Source organism: Schistosoma haematobium, chromosome 6 (genome assembly GCF_000699445.3).
Source record: "Schistosoma haematobium chromosome 6, whole genome shotgun sequence".
Taxonomy (NCBI): domain Eukaryota; kingdom Metazoa; phylum Platyhelminthes; class Trematoda; order Strigeidida; family Schistosomatidae; genus Schistosoma; species Schistosoma haematobium.
In genome coordinates this window covers 8,294,460-8,313,051 of record NC_067201.1, presented here as the reverse complement: position 1 = coordinate 8,313,051, position 18,592 = coordinate 8,294,460, and the positions used below count along the sequence as shown (strand labels likewise).

Genomic DNA, 18,592 nt, shown 5'->3' with positions numbered 1-18,592 from the left:
AACTTTACCTGGAAAACTATTGAAAACGAGGTAAGATTCGACAGTTATTTTGTTTTAATATGGAACTATTCACTGGTGCCATATTCCTACGATCCCATTGGGAATCACATATTGGTTTTTCAGGTTTTTAAACTATCAAGTAACCTTAAGAGTAGTGATGTGGTATCCATTACTTTATATTTCATTACTTCAATCAACATGTGATATCACGCAACAATCACTTATTATCTCACTCCTAATATGACTTAACACTACTGGTCATTGCTTTACACTTCAACCCCGAGAATTAATTCTCAGAGTTAGTCATTATTAAGCACATGGTAATTATATGTCAATGTTGTTTATCAGGGTAAATCGTTTTGTTCATATTGTTCGCAATAACAATTATTTCACATTTTTATGATACTCTTCATTGTCATCCTACTTTTTGTACAGGTGCTTATGTACACATGTTGTGTCTGTTATCCAGCTATTTGATTCTTGCAAGCAAATCCCCAATGACAACATTCATCCACAACCCCAAGTGGGATCGAAGTGCGAGTAGTCCATGACGAAATCTATAAAACTGAATGGTAATTACGAAACATTTTAATGGTATAATAACAAGGGAACTATGAATTAAAAAGCGAAATATGGAGAAAAACAATCAAGCACGGGCAGTAGTCCCAAGGAACGAATGAATGACTGAACGTGGCACATAGGGTTTATATGTAATCTACTAATTCACCAAAGTGTCTGGAGTGTACACGATTCTGACTCATGCTCCATCCGTTCCGATTCGTTTAACTGCTTAGATTATTTTGAAAAATAATTCTGGCAATTCACGCAACATGGAAATAGTTGGTGATATGTTTATATATTGAACTGCGAAGTGTTCAGTAAATGATGTGGTCAAATAGAAAAGGCTCTTCGTTTAACTATTCTAAGTTGTATCATACAAAATTAACCACTTTTTCTCAAATATACTGGGTTTATGGAGGCTATAGGATTGCCATAGCTTAAATCTCGAGTTAACCAAAGTTAGACCTCTGTGGTTAGTCACAAAGCACTGGAAATCTGTTTCATCCCAAAATGAGACTCCTCAGTGGTAAGTCCGACCCGCACTTTCACCCTAGGAGTTTGACCCCAAGAACTTTGTCTTTGTATACAAACACGTAACCTCTAGACCAAAATCCACTAAGATACATATCCAACTTCAGCTAATTCCCGATGTCACAGAAGGGTTGAAGCTAGACCACCATGGAAAACCTGGAAGCACTAGTGGTCTAGCTTTAATTGACTCATGATCTCAACCATTGAAATTACTATTATATCCACAAAACCCTTCTGATATGAATCAACATATGCTCACTAGTAATTGGCATCAAGAGGTATTTCCTGGAGTTCTAGTGAGAAGCAGTGATCAGTGGAGTTTAACCAGGTCCGTTGTGAGATAGTAACTCACTGATGACAATGGTGGATGTGTCACTCAATTTTATGGATTAGTTGAAGTTAGACAATAACACCGTTGGATGCCGGCTCAGTGGTCTAGTGATTAAGCGTTCGCGTGCAAGACTGATAGGTCCTGTGTTCGAACCTCACGAGGCAGCGGGATTGTTGATGCACACTACTGAGGAGTCCCACAATAGAACGTGTTGGCCGTCCATTACTTCCAAGTTATACATGGTGATCTAGTTTCAATTGGCTCATGATCTCAACCATTGATATTTCTATTGTGTAAAAACTTCTTACATCTAATTATTCAGATCAAACGTTTTTGTCAGAAATCAACTTCATCTTTCTCTCTTTATATATATGCCATTTATATTATTATGGACAAATTGCACTGACAAACTACAATTAATCAATAACTACCAATTGGTTGTAATTTACTTAAACACAACATTACAAAACTATGCCATGCTTACTAACTTATTTACTTTGTTATTTCTTATTTTAAAATTACAAAAAATACAAGTTACCATGGTAACCGATTTCGTTTAATATTTTTATCATTATCTTTTCAAAAATACTTTGTATATAAATATATAAATTCAGTTTCTAATAAAGATTTTTATTTTTCTCTACGATGTTTATTATTTGTTTTTTCAAAGCAGATGAATAGAGATAATAATAATAATGGTAATAATGATGATTATGATTATCAACGGATGATGATAATCACGATACAATTATTAATTCGTTTCTATTTGAATTATGATACATAGAAAACAAAGAGAACAGATAGTATCCTTTGTTTGAAACAAAAATTCCCATATATATATATATATATATATGTATATGATATATTATGACTACATGTGTATACATACGGCTAAGTTAAATACACAATGTTGAATATTCACTAATGAGTTATAATTTGGTTTATATAAGATTGAATTATCTTGTATTCAATTGTATTATTATTATTATTGAGAGTTTTCCATAAGAAAAACGTTGATTCATTTTAAAAGGAACATTATTAAATGAATTGATTATAATGTCCGGATTGTATTATCGTCCTAGTACAAGTGAAGTGAGTTATATTCGAAACAAAATAATTTTTATGTTTTTCTTTATAAATTTATTTTTATCAGGATAGAATAAGTCAAGTTGGGTATTAAGTGTGAGGTATAAGTTTGACACAAGTCAAGTCACATTATTACCGTCCGATCTGGGTAGATGCCAACCATCCATATACTTACTTACTTAATTACGCCTGTTCCCCCCTTTTGCAGTTTGTTGATTTCTGTAATGTATTTCCTATCCATTTCCATCATCTTTTCCTAATTTCCTCTTCAGATGGAAGTTGGTTTGTTCTCTCCCACAATAGGCAGTTGCTGATGGTATTCAACCAATGGATCATGAATATTCTGCGTAGACAACTATTTATAAGTAATTGTACCTTCTAGATGATGGTTGTAGTAGTTCTCCAAGTTTCAGCTCCAAACAGTAGAACTGACTGTCTTCACGTTCGTATTGAGATTGTGATTTTGATATTAGTTGAGAGTTGTTTCGAGTTCCATATGTTATTCAACTGTAGGAATGAGGTCCTTGCTTTACCTATCCTCGCCTATACGTCTGCATTTGATCCTCATCGTTCGTCGATGATGCTTCTCAGGTACGTAAAGTATTCTACATCTTGCAGAGTTTCGCCATCAAGTGTGATTGGATTGCTGTTCTCTGTTTTGAATTTGAGGATATTGATTTTCCCCTTGTGTATGTTAAGGCCTATTGATGCAGAGACTGCTGCTGTTACACTGGTTGACTTCATTTGCATTTGTCCGTGTGTATGGAATAGGATATTTTACATTTGCTGTCTGTTTATTAATAGCTTTTGTGCACGATACATGACTGATTTAATTTACTCAATTTGTTAGTATTTATAAGGCGAAATGTGTTTGCATTGTTTATATTAAAAAAAACTGACTTAATTTAAGCAACTCGTTGATAAGTAAAAAAACATTTATCGCCTCAGCAATGTATGCCATTGAGTCTACTATTGAGGGTTGAGTGTAGAACTTCCTAGTCTTTTGATGATCGTTAAATCGCTAAACTATTACTGTGGTTTGTACTTTAAATTTTTATTGATTTTTTATTCTGTGTAACTGTTTTCCAACATTGTTAGTAGAGAAATGCATAAAATCTGAGACGATTGATATCTACTTTTCATGAGTTCTGATTTGAAGTTTGGGAATTACTTCTTGAAATTCATTTACAATTGTGATGCTTATAAAACCCTGAAATTTGTAATATTAACGCATCAGAAGTGATAATGCTGTTGGTAACTAAATACATGAACACTTGAATGTAAGTTAATTTTCAAATACATTAGATTGCTCAATTGAATAATGAACATATTCTGGCAAATGGGAATTATAGTCATTGATACCAATTGATGTAGAAACTTGTAAGTGAAGATAATCTAGTTAATCAAGTAAAGAAAATTAAAAGTTCAACTGATATCCTGTTAAACTAAGATAGTCACAATTGATTGATCAATTGGGTTCGACTTGTGTCAAGTATGTTTAATGCTTAGTGTTAGCCGAGTTATATTGATGAAGCTACGATTTGGCCATTATTGTAAGTGACTAGAATGAGACTTTAGACTATTAAAGGTAAATGGATAATAAATCGGAACCTGTCTAATTCTCAAGACGTGGGTATATGAAATATCACAAACATTTATTCGAATTAGCCTGATACTCTTTAACGACAAATAGTATTGTGCTGTTTGTTATGTAAAAGAAATGAAAATACTTGCGAAACAGAAAAAATATTTAAAAATGTTTAGTTAAAGTCTTCATTTTAATTGAGAATAGGGTCTCCAGTTAAAACGGTCAACATCTTGTCATAAAATATTATGATCATCCTATGTTTCTTTTAAATTTAGTCACCAAGATAGGAATAGGGTAGCTAATGTATACTGTTATTATTTAAATATTGTTGGTTAAAAACGGTTTATATTGGAGATATCCTAATAAATTCACATGTACATTAGCCAATTATTAAATTAAAGGTAAGGTTATATCAATCAAGCCTTACTATTCATCAGTAGAATGAAATATTCTTATGAGATATAATTAAGTAGCAGTTTTCACAGTGTTAAAGAAACACATAGTATCTTGTTGACAACGCTTCATAGTGTTTAGTCACCTGGAAGCGGATCGTTTAAATATACAAGACCGGTTTGTATACTGATGGATAACGTTTAACTAAATTCCTCATTGTGAAAGCTGATTGTGTACCAGATGGAAATCACAAACTGTTCATTAGTGCAATGTCAAATAACATTCATAAAGATTTTGGTGAAACGTGATAAAGAGAACGTATACAAGTTTTGAGATAAAGGACATTCTGAATATTACAACTACACTTTAATTCTTAGATGATTTTGTTTTCGAATCGTCTGCAAAGCATTTTAAAATAATACACTATGACATTAACATATAACAAATTCATTTGGGAGTAGTATTAGTCGGTTCAAATGTTGGTGTCTACTAAGATTGTGATAAAGCGGTAATAACTGTATCAATGTAATGTCACTAATAAAACAACCTAAGAATGACTTTCATTCATGAGAAATAATACAATACAATTGAATTTCTATCAAAGGGTTTTACAATATGTCAGATAAAACGTTAATTAAATTAACTGAAGTTTTGCTTGGAAAGGAAATAGCGACTAAGTTTTATCTAAAGAAAAATACACAATTGTCGGTTATTATTTATTATTTATCCTTATTGTTCTTTACCGACAGCTATAAAATGTATTGGCTCTCCTAATATTCATTGTAGTAAAATCAATGATAATCATTGTCTTTTATGTGTAATATACTTTATGGAAGAAAATAAATAATCCAAGAATATGGGAATTATTATTTATTGGTTTAAGGGATTTGTAGAGTTTGTGAGAACTTTCAAGGTTTAAATCATGAGTTGTTCTCAACTAGGCCAACATTGAAAACATGGAAACACTAGGCGTCCATTTTATCTTAGTATATGAGACAGTAATTGAAGGCAGGCAATGCATGGGCGTTGAGAAGTATTGTGAATTGTTAGAAGTTAGACATTAACGATGTTAGCTGCCGGCTTAGTGGTCTAAAGGTTAGGCGTTCATCGCGAAACTGAGAGTCGTTGGTTCGATTGGTTGTGTATGTGTAATTCTGAGGAGTCTCATACTAGGAGGAAACGATCGTTCGGTGGTCCAGGTCTACATTAGTGATATATGTAAGATCACCTCGTAATATAAACTTTGAAAATAGTTATTTAAGGTTATTAGTAATAAAACTAGTAGGAAGTGAGACAAAGGAAGAAAAAACTCGTAGTAATCTGTAAATTAGGTCAGTGGATGGATGAGGGACTGATACTACTCACATACAGTTGAAGGATTTATTTGGTAATAACTTTTAACATTTTTCTGAAAACATTTTCAGCCCATAAAAACACTTCGAAATAATTTGGAACTAAGTGATTCCTTCACAAATACATAACAGAATGTCTTATCAATACTAGATGTAAAAAGGACAGTTGATCCTACTAATTATTTGTTTTACTCAACTAATTTTCGACCTTCTAGTCGGTTTTCATAGATTGGATACACGTCGATATATCCTTTGATTGTTGAGTAATATGAGTTTTGAGCATCAAAAAATTCACTGGTCTTCTTCGAATAACTTATAAATACCCATAAATTCCTTTATCTTAAATTTTCCACATGCATAAAACTAAGTGAAGGTATAAATTGTGTTATTTAACAATCAAACTGATATTCCAGCAATAACCAACGAACAAATAGATTCTCTCATAGTTGTGTTAGCATATATTATACATGACCTTATTGTTTCGTTTGAAACAATATCATACCTTCATTTTGTGACTAACTTTAGGGTGATATTCTTTTTATGACTGATAGGTCCTCGGTTTGAATCTCGCGAGGCAGGATCGTGGATACGCACTGTTGAGGAGTCCTACAATAGGACGAAAAGGCCGTTCAGTACTTTCAGGTTTCCCATGGTATTATAGCTTCAATCTCAACTATTGTAATACAAATTGTTAAAGAAATATCTCATATTTTGACTAAACATAAACACCTTACATCTAACATTTCAAGAAAATAAACTAAGACAGTACTATTGTAAACACAAAAGCTGACAAGAACAATACACCAATAGTCATGAATAAAAAGGATTATGATACTAAAGCTTTTGAACATTTCTCCACAGATGCATATCAAAAGATTGGTCCAAAATATCTTTGAACGGTTAAAAATAAAGTGAAATCAGAGACAATTCATTTTTTGCAAGAACTAAAATTAGTGATTGATGTCTCTTTATGGTGTGCTTCATATCCCAAATCATACACTAATCCACGTTTTTATGGTTTACTTCAAATTCCTACTAAGACCTTTAGTAAACTTTACAGACACGCCAACATATGCATTATTTAAATATCTGGACAGAATATTAAAGCCAATTCAACAAAACTTACATAATATAATTGAAGAGTCCTATGACTTCAAATAGAAACTATCGGAATTAATTACTTAAAAGAATGAAATCATGATAAACTATGATATTGTCTCATTATACACTAGTATTCCTATAGATAGATGCATAAACTTTATTAGTGATTTACTAGATAATGACAATACTTTATCTGGCAGATATCCTTTAAGCATCAGCCTAATTATGAAATCGATAAAACTGTGCTTAAATTCAACCTTATTTACTTTTAACGGGACATTATACAAGCAAACAAGCAGATTAGCAATTGGATCCTCCATGTACCCGATTGTAGCCAACCTGTTTATGTCACATATAGAATCGGATATTTTCGCCGATGATATTAAAGCAGGGATTTGGCTCAGGTATGTAGACGATACCTTTGTTGTCATAAAAAAGATTCATCTAAGATCTTTTTCTAAGTTGATCAGTACACTCTCATCTCACATTAAATTTACATATGAGAATGAAAATGAACACGATAAGCTACCTTTTTTAGATTATTTAGTTAAAAGAAATCTGAGTGGAGCTCTGAATCTAACCACCTACCGAAAACCAACGCACTCAAATAATTATATAGACTTCAGCGAAATTCTCTCTGGCCCTAAATCTTTTCGGAAGAGTGAACAAGATTATTACATCTGAAGAGGATAGATAAAAAGAATGAAAACATATAAGTAACATCTTACAAATTATTAATTTTCCTATGAAGATTATTAAAAGTGCAATAAAACGAGACGTGTTACTGCTAAATAATAACCCCAATGAAATACCATGGATTGATACGTTGGTTTAATCATACGAACATGGTACAACAGAAGAACTTCAAAGCATGTTGCAGAACAACGAACACCCTTTGAAATGCTTTACTTCGCATAAAGGATCAAATCCCTTTTGTGTGAACACGGGAGTGTGTTTAAAAATTAGGCTGTGATGATTGCGTTGCCCTCTATATTGAAGAGCCATCTTGTGAAATCTTGACTTAAACCAAAGAACATCTTAGGTACACAAAGAAACCTCCTAACAATTCCGTAGAGCTGGAAAGATTTCAAATTCATTCGGTAATAGCAGTCTATGCCATTTTCAATAACTATCAAGTCGATGTTCAAACCACCCAAATAATAGAAGAGAGCTTTTTCAACTACAATGGAGGGCGAATAGCTGAAGCTTTTCATATATTACTTAATCCTATTGCCCTCAATAGAAAATAAGACTTTACTATCCATCTGACTTGGATCATTTATCCGAGTCATTTATCTAGTCACATCTCGCATCATCGCACACTCAAATTCAACTCTATCCTTTCGCATCACAAATGTCATATACACACAAATACACAAATATCCCTCACATAAATCACCTTGACCGGAATGACATGACTTGATCAGACCTTTTTGTAATTGATTGCACTTAGTATTCTTGGATTGTTAGGTTAGATAACACCGACAATTCACTGGATGCCAACTCAGTGGTTTAGAGGTTGAGGGTTTGAGTGTAAGACAGCGATTTTTGGGTTCTGTCCCCGGATATGGGGTCTCAGATCATCACTTCTGAGGAGTCTCGTACTAGGATGAAACGGCCGTCCAGTGCTTTCAGGTTTTAATGGTGTCCCAACTTAGATTGGCTCATGATTTTAGTGCAATCATTCTAAGTACATTGAATACGATCACCGCTAAAGGTATGGATGATTGTTTTTACTACTACTACTACTACTACTACTACTACTACTACTACTACTACTACTACTACTACTACTACTACTACTACTACTACTACTACTACTACTACTACTACTACTACTACTACTACTACTACTACTACTACTACTACTACTACTACTACTACTACTACTCTGCTACTACTACTCTCTCTCTCTCTGCTCTGCTGCCTCTGCTGCTGCTGCTCTGCTCTCCTGCTGCTGCTGCTGCTGCTGCTGCTGCTTTGCCTCTCTCTCTCTCTCTCCTGCTGCTGCTGCTGCTGCTGCTGCTGCTGCTGCTGCTGCTGCTGCTGCTGCTGCTGCTGCTGCTGCTGCTGCTGCTGCTGCTGCTGCTGCTGCTGCTGCTGCTGCTCTGCTGCTGCTGCTGCTGCTGCTGCTGCTGCTGCTGCTGCTGCTGCTGCTCTGCTGCTGCTGCTGCTGCTGCTACTGCTGCTGCTACTACTACTCTCTCTACTACTACTACTACTACTACTACTACTACTACTACTACTACTACTACTACTACTACTACTACTACTACTACTACTACTACTACTACTACTACTACTACTACTACTACTACTACTACTACTACTACTCAGAATTTTCACAAGACATGATGAATTTGAATTTTTCTTCTGGCTGAACATACAAGTCAGAATGAAAAGTTATTGAATGTTATTCTCATTTCCTTTTTTGATCGTTTCATTAAATGATGCTATCAAGAAGCCAATATGGCTTTATTAAAAAAATATTACAAGTATGTTCCATGCATTCGTATGGAGTTTATGTTCATTCAATGCATATAAAATGCTTGTAAAGAGAAAATAGTGACTGATTTTTACAGTTGAGACCATCTGGTCAGAGGAAATTACCAAGCGGTTATGAATCCCCATTTATCTATACAACATGACTCATAAGTAAGGATATCGTTATGTCTAGAATGAATCAGTGATACTTTAGGGACTTGAAGTACACCATGACCAGGTGAGTTAATAATTAGCTACTTTAATCTATAGATTGGGTTCTCTGGTGAATGACGAAACGTTTTTAACCTGTGATCCGATTAAGTTAGTCTTCATCCTCCTAACGTTTTACTAATTCATATATGCAGAAGTCAAAGACTGTGTAGATAGCTTTATTGTCAAATGCCAAATGATAACCCTTGAAGCTCATGAGTATTTTACTGACGATTAGGCTGATCTAGATTACCATAAAAATGCGAATAATCAGTTTCCTCGTGGTTCATCGACCACACATCTCATCTTCCATACATTCTCAATATATCTCATATGACTTTTTTAGGTTTGCTTAGCATATAGAAAACTTGATGTCATAGGTCCATGATTTCAATTTTTGAAACCGAATGTAACTGACTGCAAAACTGTTCAATAGAAATTAATAAACATTTAGATTTAAAAATTGACATACTAGTTGATATCTTTAAATGATTCTCTTATGCAATAACTGTATTTTTAAAATATAAATACATCAAAAGCGGAACGACAACATTATCCGCAATCCAACACTCCCTATTTTGATGTTAAGTGGTTAGAAATAGTTAATAAAAAAGCACACATGCTCTAAGTTAAGCGGTCGTTGATACAATTATCAGTAAGGCATACCTAGTAATCTCAAGTGAACTAATGCTTCTTATTTTCTTTGAACCAAGATCATACAGTCCTCCTGTACGACAGAGATTCTTCCAATTCATATCAATACATGATAGTAACCAAATCCTTAGATTTCGTAGGTTACCATAACACACTTTTATCTGAATCCTTAGATTACTTGTAATTAACTTCAACACAAGTTTCAAGTATATATTCATATATTCATACAAGTCGTTAATGGCTAATAATAACGTTATACATACGTATGTAATAAGTAAACCAATATTGTGTTATACATACATATGATTCTTTTCAGTCATCTTCCAACTTGAAAATCTGATTATCATAGGATTATTATTGTCTATAAAGCAGTTTATAGTTTAATGGATACAATTTTATTTAAACATGGTCTAATAAAAGACTTACGTAACTATCTTCTTTAATTCTGTTCACCTAGTTATGTAAGTATAATTGATCTTTCCTGTTACTAAGCAACTTGTATACGATATTAATAATTCATAAATTTTGGTTAATTTAAATAACAGATAATGGTAAATGTTGTTAGAGTCAACTTAAACATTATTATTGAAGCGATTTTCACCATAGAAAACGTATATACTACTTGTGTTATGCAAGGTAATGAAATGTGGCTTTTAGAAAAAGTTTTTTTCTATTGAATTGTCGATTTTGATAGAAATTAGTTGACTATCTAATGCTATGGATGAGATAATTAATTAGATTCTTCTAACTCTCAATGAATAACTTTAATAGTTGAGATGATGAGTCAATTGAAACTAGACTTCCATGGAAAACCTGGAAGCACTGGACAACTGTTTCGTCCTGTTGTGGGACTCCTCATCGGTGCGCATCCACAATCCTGCCTTGAGATATTCGAACACAGGACCTATCAGTCTCGCCCATGAACGCTTAACCACTAGACCAGTGAGCTGCCTGGCATCCAGCGGTGTTAATGTCTAACTTCAACTAGTCCACGAAATTGAGCGACACTTCCACCATTATCATCAGTGAGTTACCATCTCGGTTGACCCGGTTGAACTTTAAAGTGAATATAAGAGTTGAAAATATCACTTTGACGGACGTTAAACGCTATTCAAATCTTATACGAGCTATGTTTACTGGACATCGTATAGGCCCATAGTTGACAATGCTTAGTATTCGTGCAATATCATATTTTGACACAAGTTAGAAATGTAGACAATCATATGTTAACACAATGGTTTAAGTATGAGAGGCTTTCTTCAAGGTCTGAAGGTTTTAGGTTCGATTCCAAAGGAGTAGAGGCTTATGGGCGCTAATTTTTCTTTGGGATTTATTTTAATGATAATGTCCAAACAAATAACGGAAGATTCTCGATAGTCGTGAGTTATCTATCCATAGTCCATCAACCTGAAAATATTCTATGACTAATTTCATACTACTTTAAACGTATTTAGTAGTACAATCAGCACAAAATAAACGACGAAAATCTAGTTTAGAAATTCACCGAAGCTTTTTATGATTTACTAATTTTCTATTTTATTGGCATAGCTAAATTCGGAAGTGATGAACCAAGAAGGAGAAGATGACGAGAGTCCATTAAACAGTTTACTGAATGATGTTCCAAATTATATGCAACCTGATCCTATAAAATCTAAACTGAATTCGGATGTGAAACCAGATAAAAAGAATATCAAAGAGGATTCAGTAAATATTAAAAAAATTTCCTCTCGTTCTAGTGATCATCATCGTTATCATCAAAAAAATAATCCAAATAATGTGAGTTTCAAAAACTATTCATCTAGAATTTGTTTATTCAATATCTTTTACATTTGTGTTCTGAGTGGATTACTTTCATATTGTCGTTGAATCATAAGTTTTTAGTAAATACAGGATACACATTTGCCTACAGAAACTGATTATATTCAGTCCTTCTCCTACATAGTGGAAAAATATAAACTCCTAAGAAAAAAATCATACCCTTTAAACAAGCCGGTGGCAGTTCAGACTCAATAGCTAAGTGAATAGCGTTATGAAGTTTTAGACGAATAGTACTGCGTTTGAATCTTTTATTGAATATCGACTATGGGATCTACGGACATCCTAAATAGGAATGAACGTGCGTCTCGGATTCCGCTGGTAGTCACCATTCAATTCTGCTTATAATGCCTATGACTTAAAAGTAATATCAACGCTTTTAGTACGGGATGCATATATGTTAAAGGTGACTTATTAATTGCAGTCTTCACCATCAATGGGAAGATTCAAAAAACCAGTACAAATAAATTAAATTTTACACTACTACGTAAGCCAGTGGCTATCTATACTCAGTAGCTAAGAGGATGAAGCGATGTCGTTTTGAGCGGGTCTCGGAGTGAACATCAACACTAAGATATAGGTAACTCCATCTGACAAGTCCAAAATAGAATGAAACGCTCATCCTTTATTCCACTGCTAGCCACTGTCCGAAGTGATTCGACGAATTGTCCCGCATAAGGTTAACCGGTAAATATTGTACTTCTGAGTTGTCAAATGTTTCCTAGTCATCAATCAATAGCCTAAATTAAGTCAGTTTTTTTAATATAAACAATGCAAACACATTTCGCCTCATAAATACTAACAAATTGAGTAAATCAAATCACTCATGTATCGTGGACAAAAGCTACTAATAAACACACAATTAATGTAAAATATCCTGTTCCATACACACGGACAAATGCAAATGAAGTCAACCAGTGTAACAGCAGCAGTCTCTGCATCAATAGGCCTTAACATACACAAGGGGAAAATCAATATCCTCAAATTCAAAACAGAGAACAGCAATCCAATCACACTTGATGGCGAAACTCTGCAAGATGTAGAATACTTTACGTACCTGAGAAGCATCATCGATGAACGATGAGGATCAAATGCAGACGTATAGGCGAGGATAGGTAAAGCAAGGACCTCATTCCTACAGTTGAATAACATATGGAACTCGAAACAACTCTCAACTAATATCAAAATCACAATCTCAATACGAACGTGAAGACAGTCAGTTCTACTGTTTGGAGCTGAAACTTGGAGAACTACTACAACCATCATCTAGAAGGTACAATTACTTATAAATAGTTGTCTACGCAGAATATTCATGATCCATTGGTTGAATACCATCAGCAACTGCCTATTGTGGGAGAGAACAAACCAACTTCCATCTGAAGAGGAAATTAGGAAAAGATGATGGAAATGGATAGGAAATACGTTACACAAATCACCAAACTACATCACGAGGTAAACCCTAACTTGGAATCCTGAAGGGAAGCGGAAAAGAGGAAGGCCAAAGAACACATTACGTCAAGAAATAGAACCAGATATGTAAAGGATGAATAACAACTGGAAAGAGCTGGAAAGTATTGTTCAGTACAGAGTTGAATGGAGAGTGTTGGTGGGTGGCCTATGCTCCTCCAGAACAGGGGACCAGCGTAAGTAAGTAAGCAAGTAATGTCATCTGAGAATTAATGTCTTACTATTGATATGGTTGATTTTAGGAATACATCTCTGAATGAATATTGTATATTGTATATTATATAACATTCAGGTTTCTTTTTCTTTTTAAAAAACAATTAGGATGTAAATCAATCACAAGATGATCATAATTTATCAGAGAAACAATCATTCATTGATAAAAATTCTAAATATTGGCCACAATATCTTAGCTCAGATTATTTAGGTCCAATGGAAAAAAATTTTGAATTCAACAATTGGGATTGGTTACGATTAAATGTACTTGGATCTGGTTGGGAAGATTTACTTAGAGAAATACCAGTCAGTCGTAAGGAAGCATTAAATTTACTTGGTAAATTATATATATTTATATATATTGTTTATATAAGTATTTTAGAATTTATTAGACTATAGTTAGTTGGATAGTGGCTAGCAGCGGAATTCAGTTTGACGCGCGTTTCGTCTTATTTCGGACTTGTCATCTGAATATACCTGGATTTCAGAGTTGATCTTCACTCTGGGACTCGAACCCAGTACTATTCGCTTCAAACACCATTGCGTTATCCAATTAGATACTGAGTCCTGTGAAAAGGGTGATATTCAAATTCACTTGATATTGTTTACTTAAATCTTCCTATTGATGTTTAGAACTGAAATTAACATTATGGATTAATTAATTGGACTATATTGTAAATGAGGGGGGAGTGAACAGTTATATTATTTTAATATCCGATTCATAGTTGTATACTTACGATCTAACCAGTAAACGGATCCAAGTTATGATGTGGTGAACTGTACCCCCTTATTAGCTGAACACTTGACCCTAAGAGTAAAATACTATTTCCACAAAAAAAATTCTGTTTTTTCTTTGAAAAAGTGGTAATGTACACAAAAAACAAACCCTTTTTTGTAAATATCATGCTGGGAACAAATAAACTTAGATATACATATATATGTGTATTATTAAAACAATTCAACCCATTAAAATATGAATTAGAATAGTACTTTCGAGTGAAAAAGAAAAAAATATCAAGGGTAATGATTAGCACCAATTATTGTTTTATTATGATGAATCGATTATCAATAAATGGATTCGATAAATTGATTAATTGTTTTCTTGAAATCACAGCTTGTTAGTTTCGGCATACATAGTAGATATACACAGCGGGTTAAATAATGAAAAGAAAAAGGTGGTGAACTGATAATCTAGAATAAAATATAACGTAAATATTATTGTAAGAAAATATGGATAGTGGTTAGCAATGGAATCCAGGACACGTGTTTCGTCATATTTGGGACTCGTCATCTGAATGTACCTCCATTTCAGAGTTAATCTTCACTCTGGGACTCGAATCCAGTACTATTCGTTTCAAACACCATTGCGTTATCCACTTAGATACTGAGTCCTGTGAAAAGGGGTGATATTCAAATTCACTTGATATTGTTTACTTAAATCTTCCCGTTGATGGTTAGGACTTCAATTGATCATTCATTTAAAGTTCACCTCATTGCACAAACAAGTGACTATCAGGACTCAGTAAGTTAGTGAATAAAACGATGACATTTGAAGCAAACGGTACTGGGTTCGAGTCCTGGAGTGAACATCAACTCTGAGATGCAGGTACATTCAGCTGACAAGTCCCAAATAGGACAAAACACGCGTCAGACTGGATTCCACTGCCAGCCATCATCTATCTTTGCTTATAATGCTTGTGAATTAAGGTAATATCGAGGCAATACGCACAATATGCACATATGCCAATAAGAGACTGATCAATTGCAGTCCTTAACATTAATGGGAAGATTTAAGTAAACAATACCAAGTGAATACAAATATTATTATTTGTAAATAGAAACTAGTTATGCTTCATTTACGACTAACTAATGTTGATCATACTGTTATCTTGGATTATAGGTTAAAGAATTACTGCTTAGAGTCTATGTACATAAATATTTCTGTATTTAAGAGCAGAGAGAACAGTGGTGTTTTTAAGAGGTTGCATTTTCTTGCTGTTGATGTAAATAGCTGAGAATGATTAATCTCTGTTGGTTACTAATAAGTCACAAACAGGATAAAAGCCGAGTTTTTGGATTCTCATATACTAACCACTGATCAGCATTACTAGGGAAAAACAATAGTTTAGAACGAGTCATATGAGAATACTTTATTTTCCTAGGTTTCTTACCAGCTTTTCAAAATCTATAGTATTTTACTATCTACCTTACGAATGAACTTTCATTCACAGATAGGACGAAACGGCCGTCCATTGCTTCCACGTTTTCAATGGTGGTTTAACATCAATCGGTTGGTGATCTCAATCAAAACGTAACAATCTCCACAACCCCTATACTAATAATTATTAATAATCATTAGTAGTTAGATTAAGTAAATATTGATTTAAATTAGAGAGAACCATAAGAATTCAAATAAAGTGAAAATGTGATACGGTATGTAAACATTATATCACATTCTCATAGGATGTTTCTAGGAGAACTTTGGTGACAGTACTGTTTTTGCTATCAACTTGTATTACTCTATGACTATGAAATATAGCTGACGGAATTGGTAAATGTGCATAGGATTCAGTTTTAGACAATAGATATCTTCGAAACACGATTTACTTATTGTGGAACGAGAGAGGGAAAAATGGTAACAGTTGGCTTAAGGTACTAAGTATAATCATATGATTTTCAGTTCCACTTATAATTCTAACGCTTCTTTGAACTATAATTTCATAATTTCCTATTCTCTCTAACTCCGATTACTTCAAACATACAAACTGTACAAGGAAGACTTATTTGATGCAACCTCAGAAGTACTAGTTCACATTTAGATTTATTTAATTGCATATAGATTAAATCTAATGATTATTTATGGTAAGATTTGTCAAACTGAGCAGTTGATACTTGAACGGGAAATTACAGTGAATGAATGAATCAAAATGAAAATACAAAAAATCTCACTTGAAAATCAATACAGAATCATACGATTTTCCTATCAAACTTGATAAATTGGTCGATAAGGCTGTATACCTTCCTTAACTGAGGTATTTGAGTTATGTATTACATATGCCTAACCGCCTAACTCTATGTGCACTAATGACTGGATTAAGAGTAAGTTGGAGTAGTCAAAGCAAGAGTTGGTATCCATTATTAAAATCATTTACTTGTAGTCTGAGAATTGTTGTTAATTGTTGACCACTTGGTTGGAGATTGAGTGGTTGTGACCAATGGTTGAATGACATGAATCAGAATCGATCATAATGATACAGATGAGTTCACTCTTTGCTTCTCCTAAGGTCTTGATTTTGAAATATTTCATTTCGTTTTCTCGAACTATATTTTCAATGTTTAGTCTCTCTCTCTCTTTTTCTCATTATGATTGCTTCAATAGTTATGTCCATTATTTTGTAATAGAAAGTTGAATCTATGAAAATTCGTATTAATCTCTACGCTGATTAGAACTGATTCATATTAGTTGTTAGAACTGAATTTGTTAGATGAACTGATAATATGCACTATAGGTTACGTGGATGTTTCCAAGTGAATGATCAATATTTTCTGTTGTACAGATTCCAGTACAAGAGTAAATAAACTATTTTAGATTCTTTTTGATTGAAATCATGAGTCAATTGAAGCTAGACCAGCATTGAAAACCTGGAAGCACTGGACGGCCGTTTCGTCCAAGCATAGGACCCCCCAGCATTGCGCATCCACGGTCCCGCACCCCGCAAGACTCGAACTCAGGACCTATCGGTCTCGCGGCAGGCGCTTAACCAACTAGACTGTTGAGTCGGCATCCAATGGTGTTAATGTCTAACCTCAACCAATCCACGAAATCGTGCAACCATCTTCCATTGTACTGAGGTAGACACCTGTTTCTACCCGACATGGATTAGCTGCACTGGTCACGGCTTCTCACAAGAACTCCGAGAATTCCCTCACAAAGCTAGTCACTAGTGAGCACATGGTAATTATCAGTCTAGGGGTTGTGGAGATTGTTAAGTTTTTGATTGAAATCATTTGTACAGAATTCATAAATTTTTTTACTAACATCCAATTAAATGTACATTTTAAATCATCTAGTTATTATGAAGAAGAAATTACTTAGAGCAGCAAGTGAGCTGACATTTTACAAAGAACGTGTTACTATATTACAAGATCAATTAATTCATCAAAAAAGGAATGAAGAGAAATTGATTCGAGTAATGTATATATATTCATGAAATTTATAAATGTTCTTCTATATATATATACCAATGGTTCATGTATCTCTTCACTTATAGAGCATTCATTATCAATCTCGACAACATAGTCGGCATCTTCTTTGTACAGAAATGATCTTTTCAATTATTCCAAAAGTGTTGTATTAGACCTTTTTTTAATAACCTTGTTTGTAACTAACTATTTTCGTAGATTTTACTGTTTTGATTTATGCCGACTGTTTTTGTTAATTGACTTCTGATCTATGGGTTTATATAAATGGATGTATTTCGATATGCCAAAAGGTAAATCGATAGAAATAGTGAGTATGAAAACAGTCCATTACAAGCAGTCATCAAAACAAACTGATATAACATTCAGTTTAGCGGTTGTATAGATTGTTAAATTTTTGATTGAGATCATGAACCGATTGATGTTAGACCATCATTGAAAATCTGAAAGCACTGGACGGCCGTTTCGTCCTATTGTGGGACTCCTCGGCATTGCGCATCCACGATCCCGCTTGCGGGACTCGAACCCAGGGCCTTCAGTCTCACGCGCGGACGCTTAACATACTGGACCACTGAGCTGGTATCCAGTGGTGTTAATGTCTAACCT

General features: G+C 33.9%; 1 protein-coding gene across 1 annotated transcript in view; it reads left to right on the top strand.

The window, feature by feature from the left end:
• Nucleotides 1–2,064: 2,064 nt before the first annotated feature.
• Nucleotides 2,065–18,592, top strand: part of CCDC33 (Coiled-coil domain-containing protein 33) — a 42,675-nt gene continuing 26,147 nt past the window's right edge. Inside the window, exons 1-4 of the mRNA XM_051216781.1 lie at nucleotides 2,065–2,515; nucleotides 11,840–12,067; nucleotides 13,895–14,123; nucleotides 17,858–17,976. Coding sequence (XP_051065396.1) covers nucleotides 2,480–2,515; nucleotides 11,840–12,067; nucleotides 13,895–14,123; nucleotides 17,858–17,976 — 612 coding nt within the window. The 5' untranslated portion in view covers nucleotides 2,065–2,479. The remainder of the gene's footprint in view (nucleotides 2,516–11,839; nucleotides 12,068–13,894; nucleotides 14,124–17,857; nucleotides 17,977–18,592) is intronic.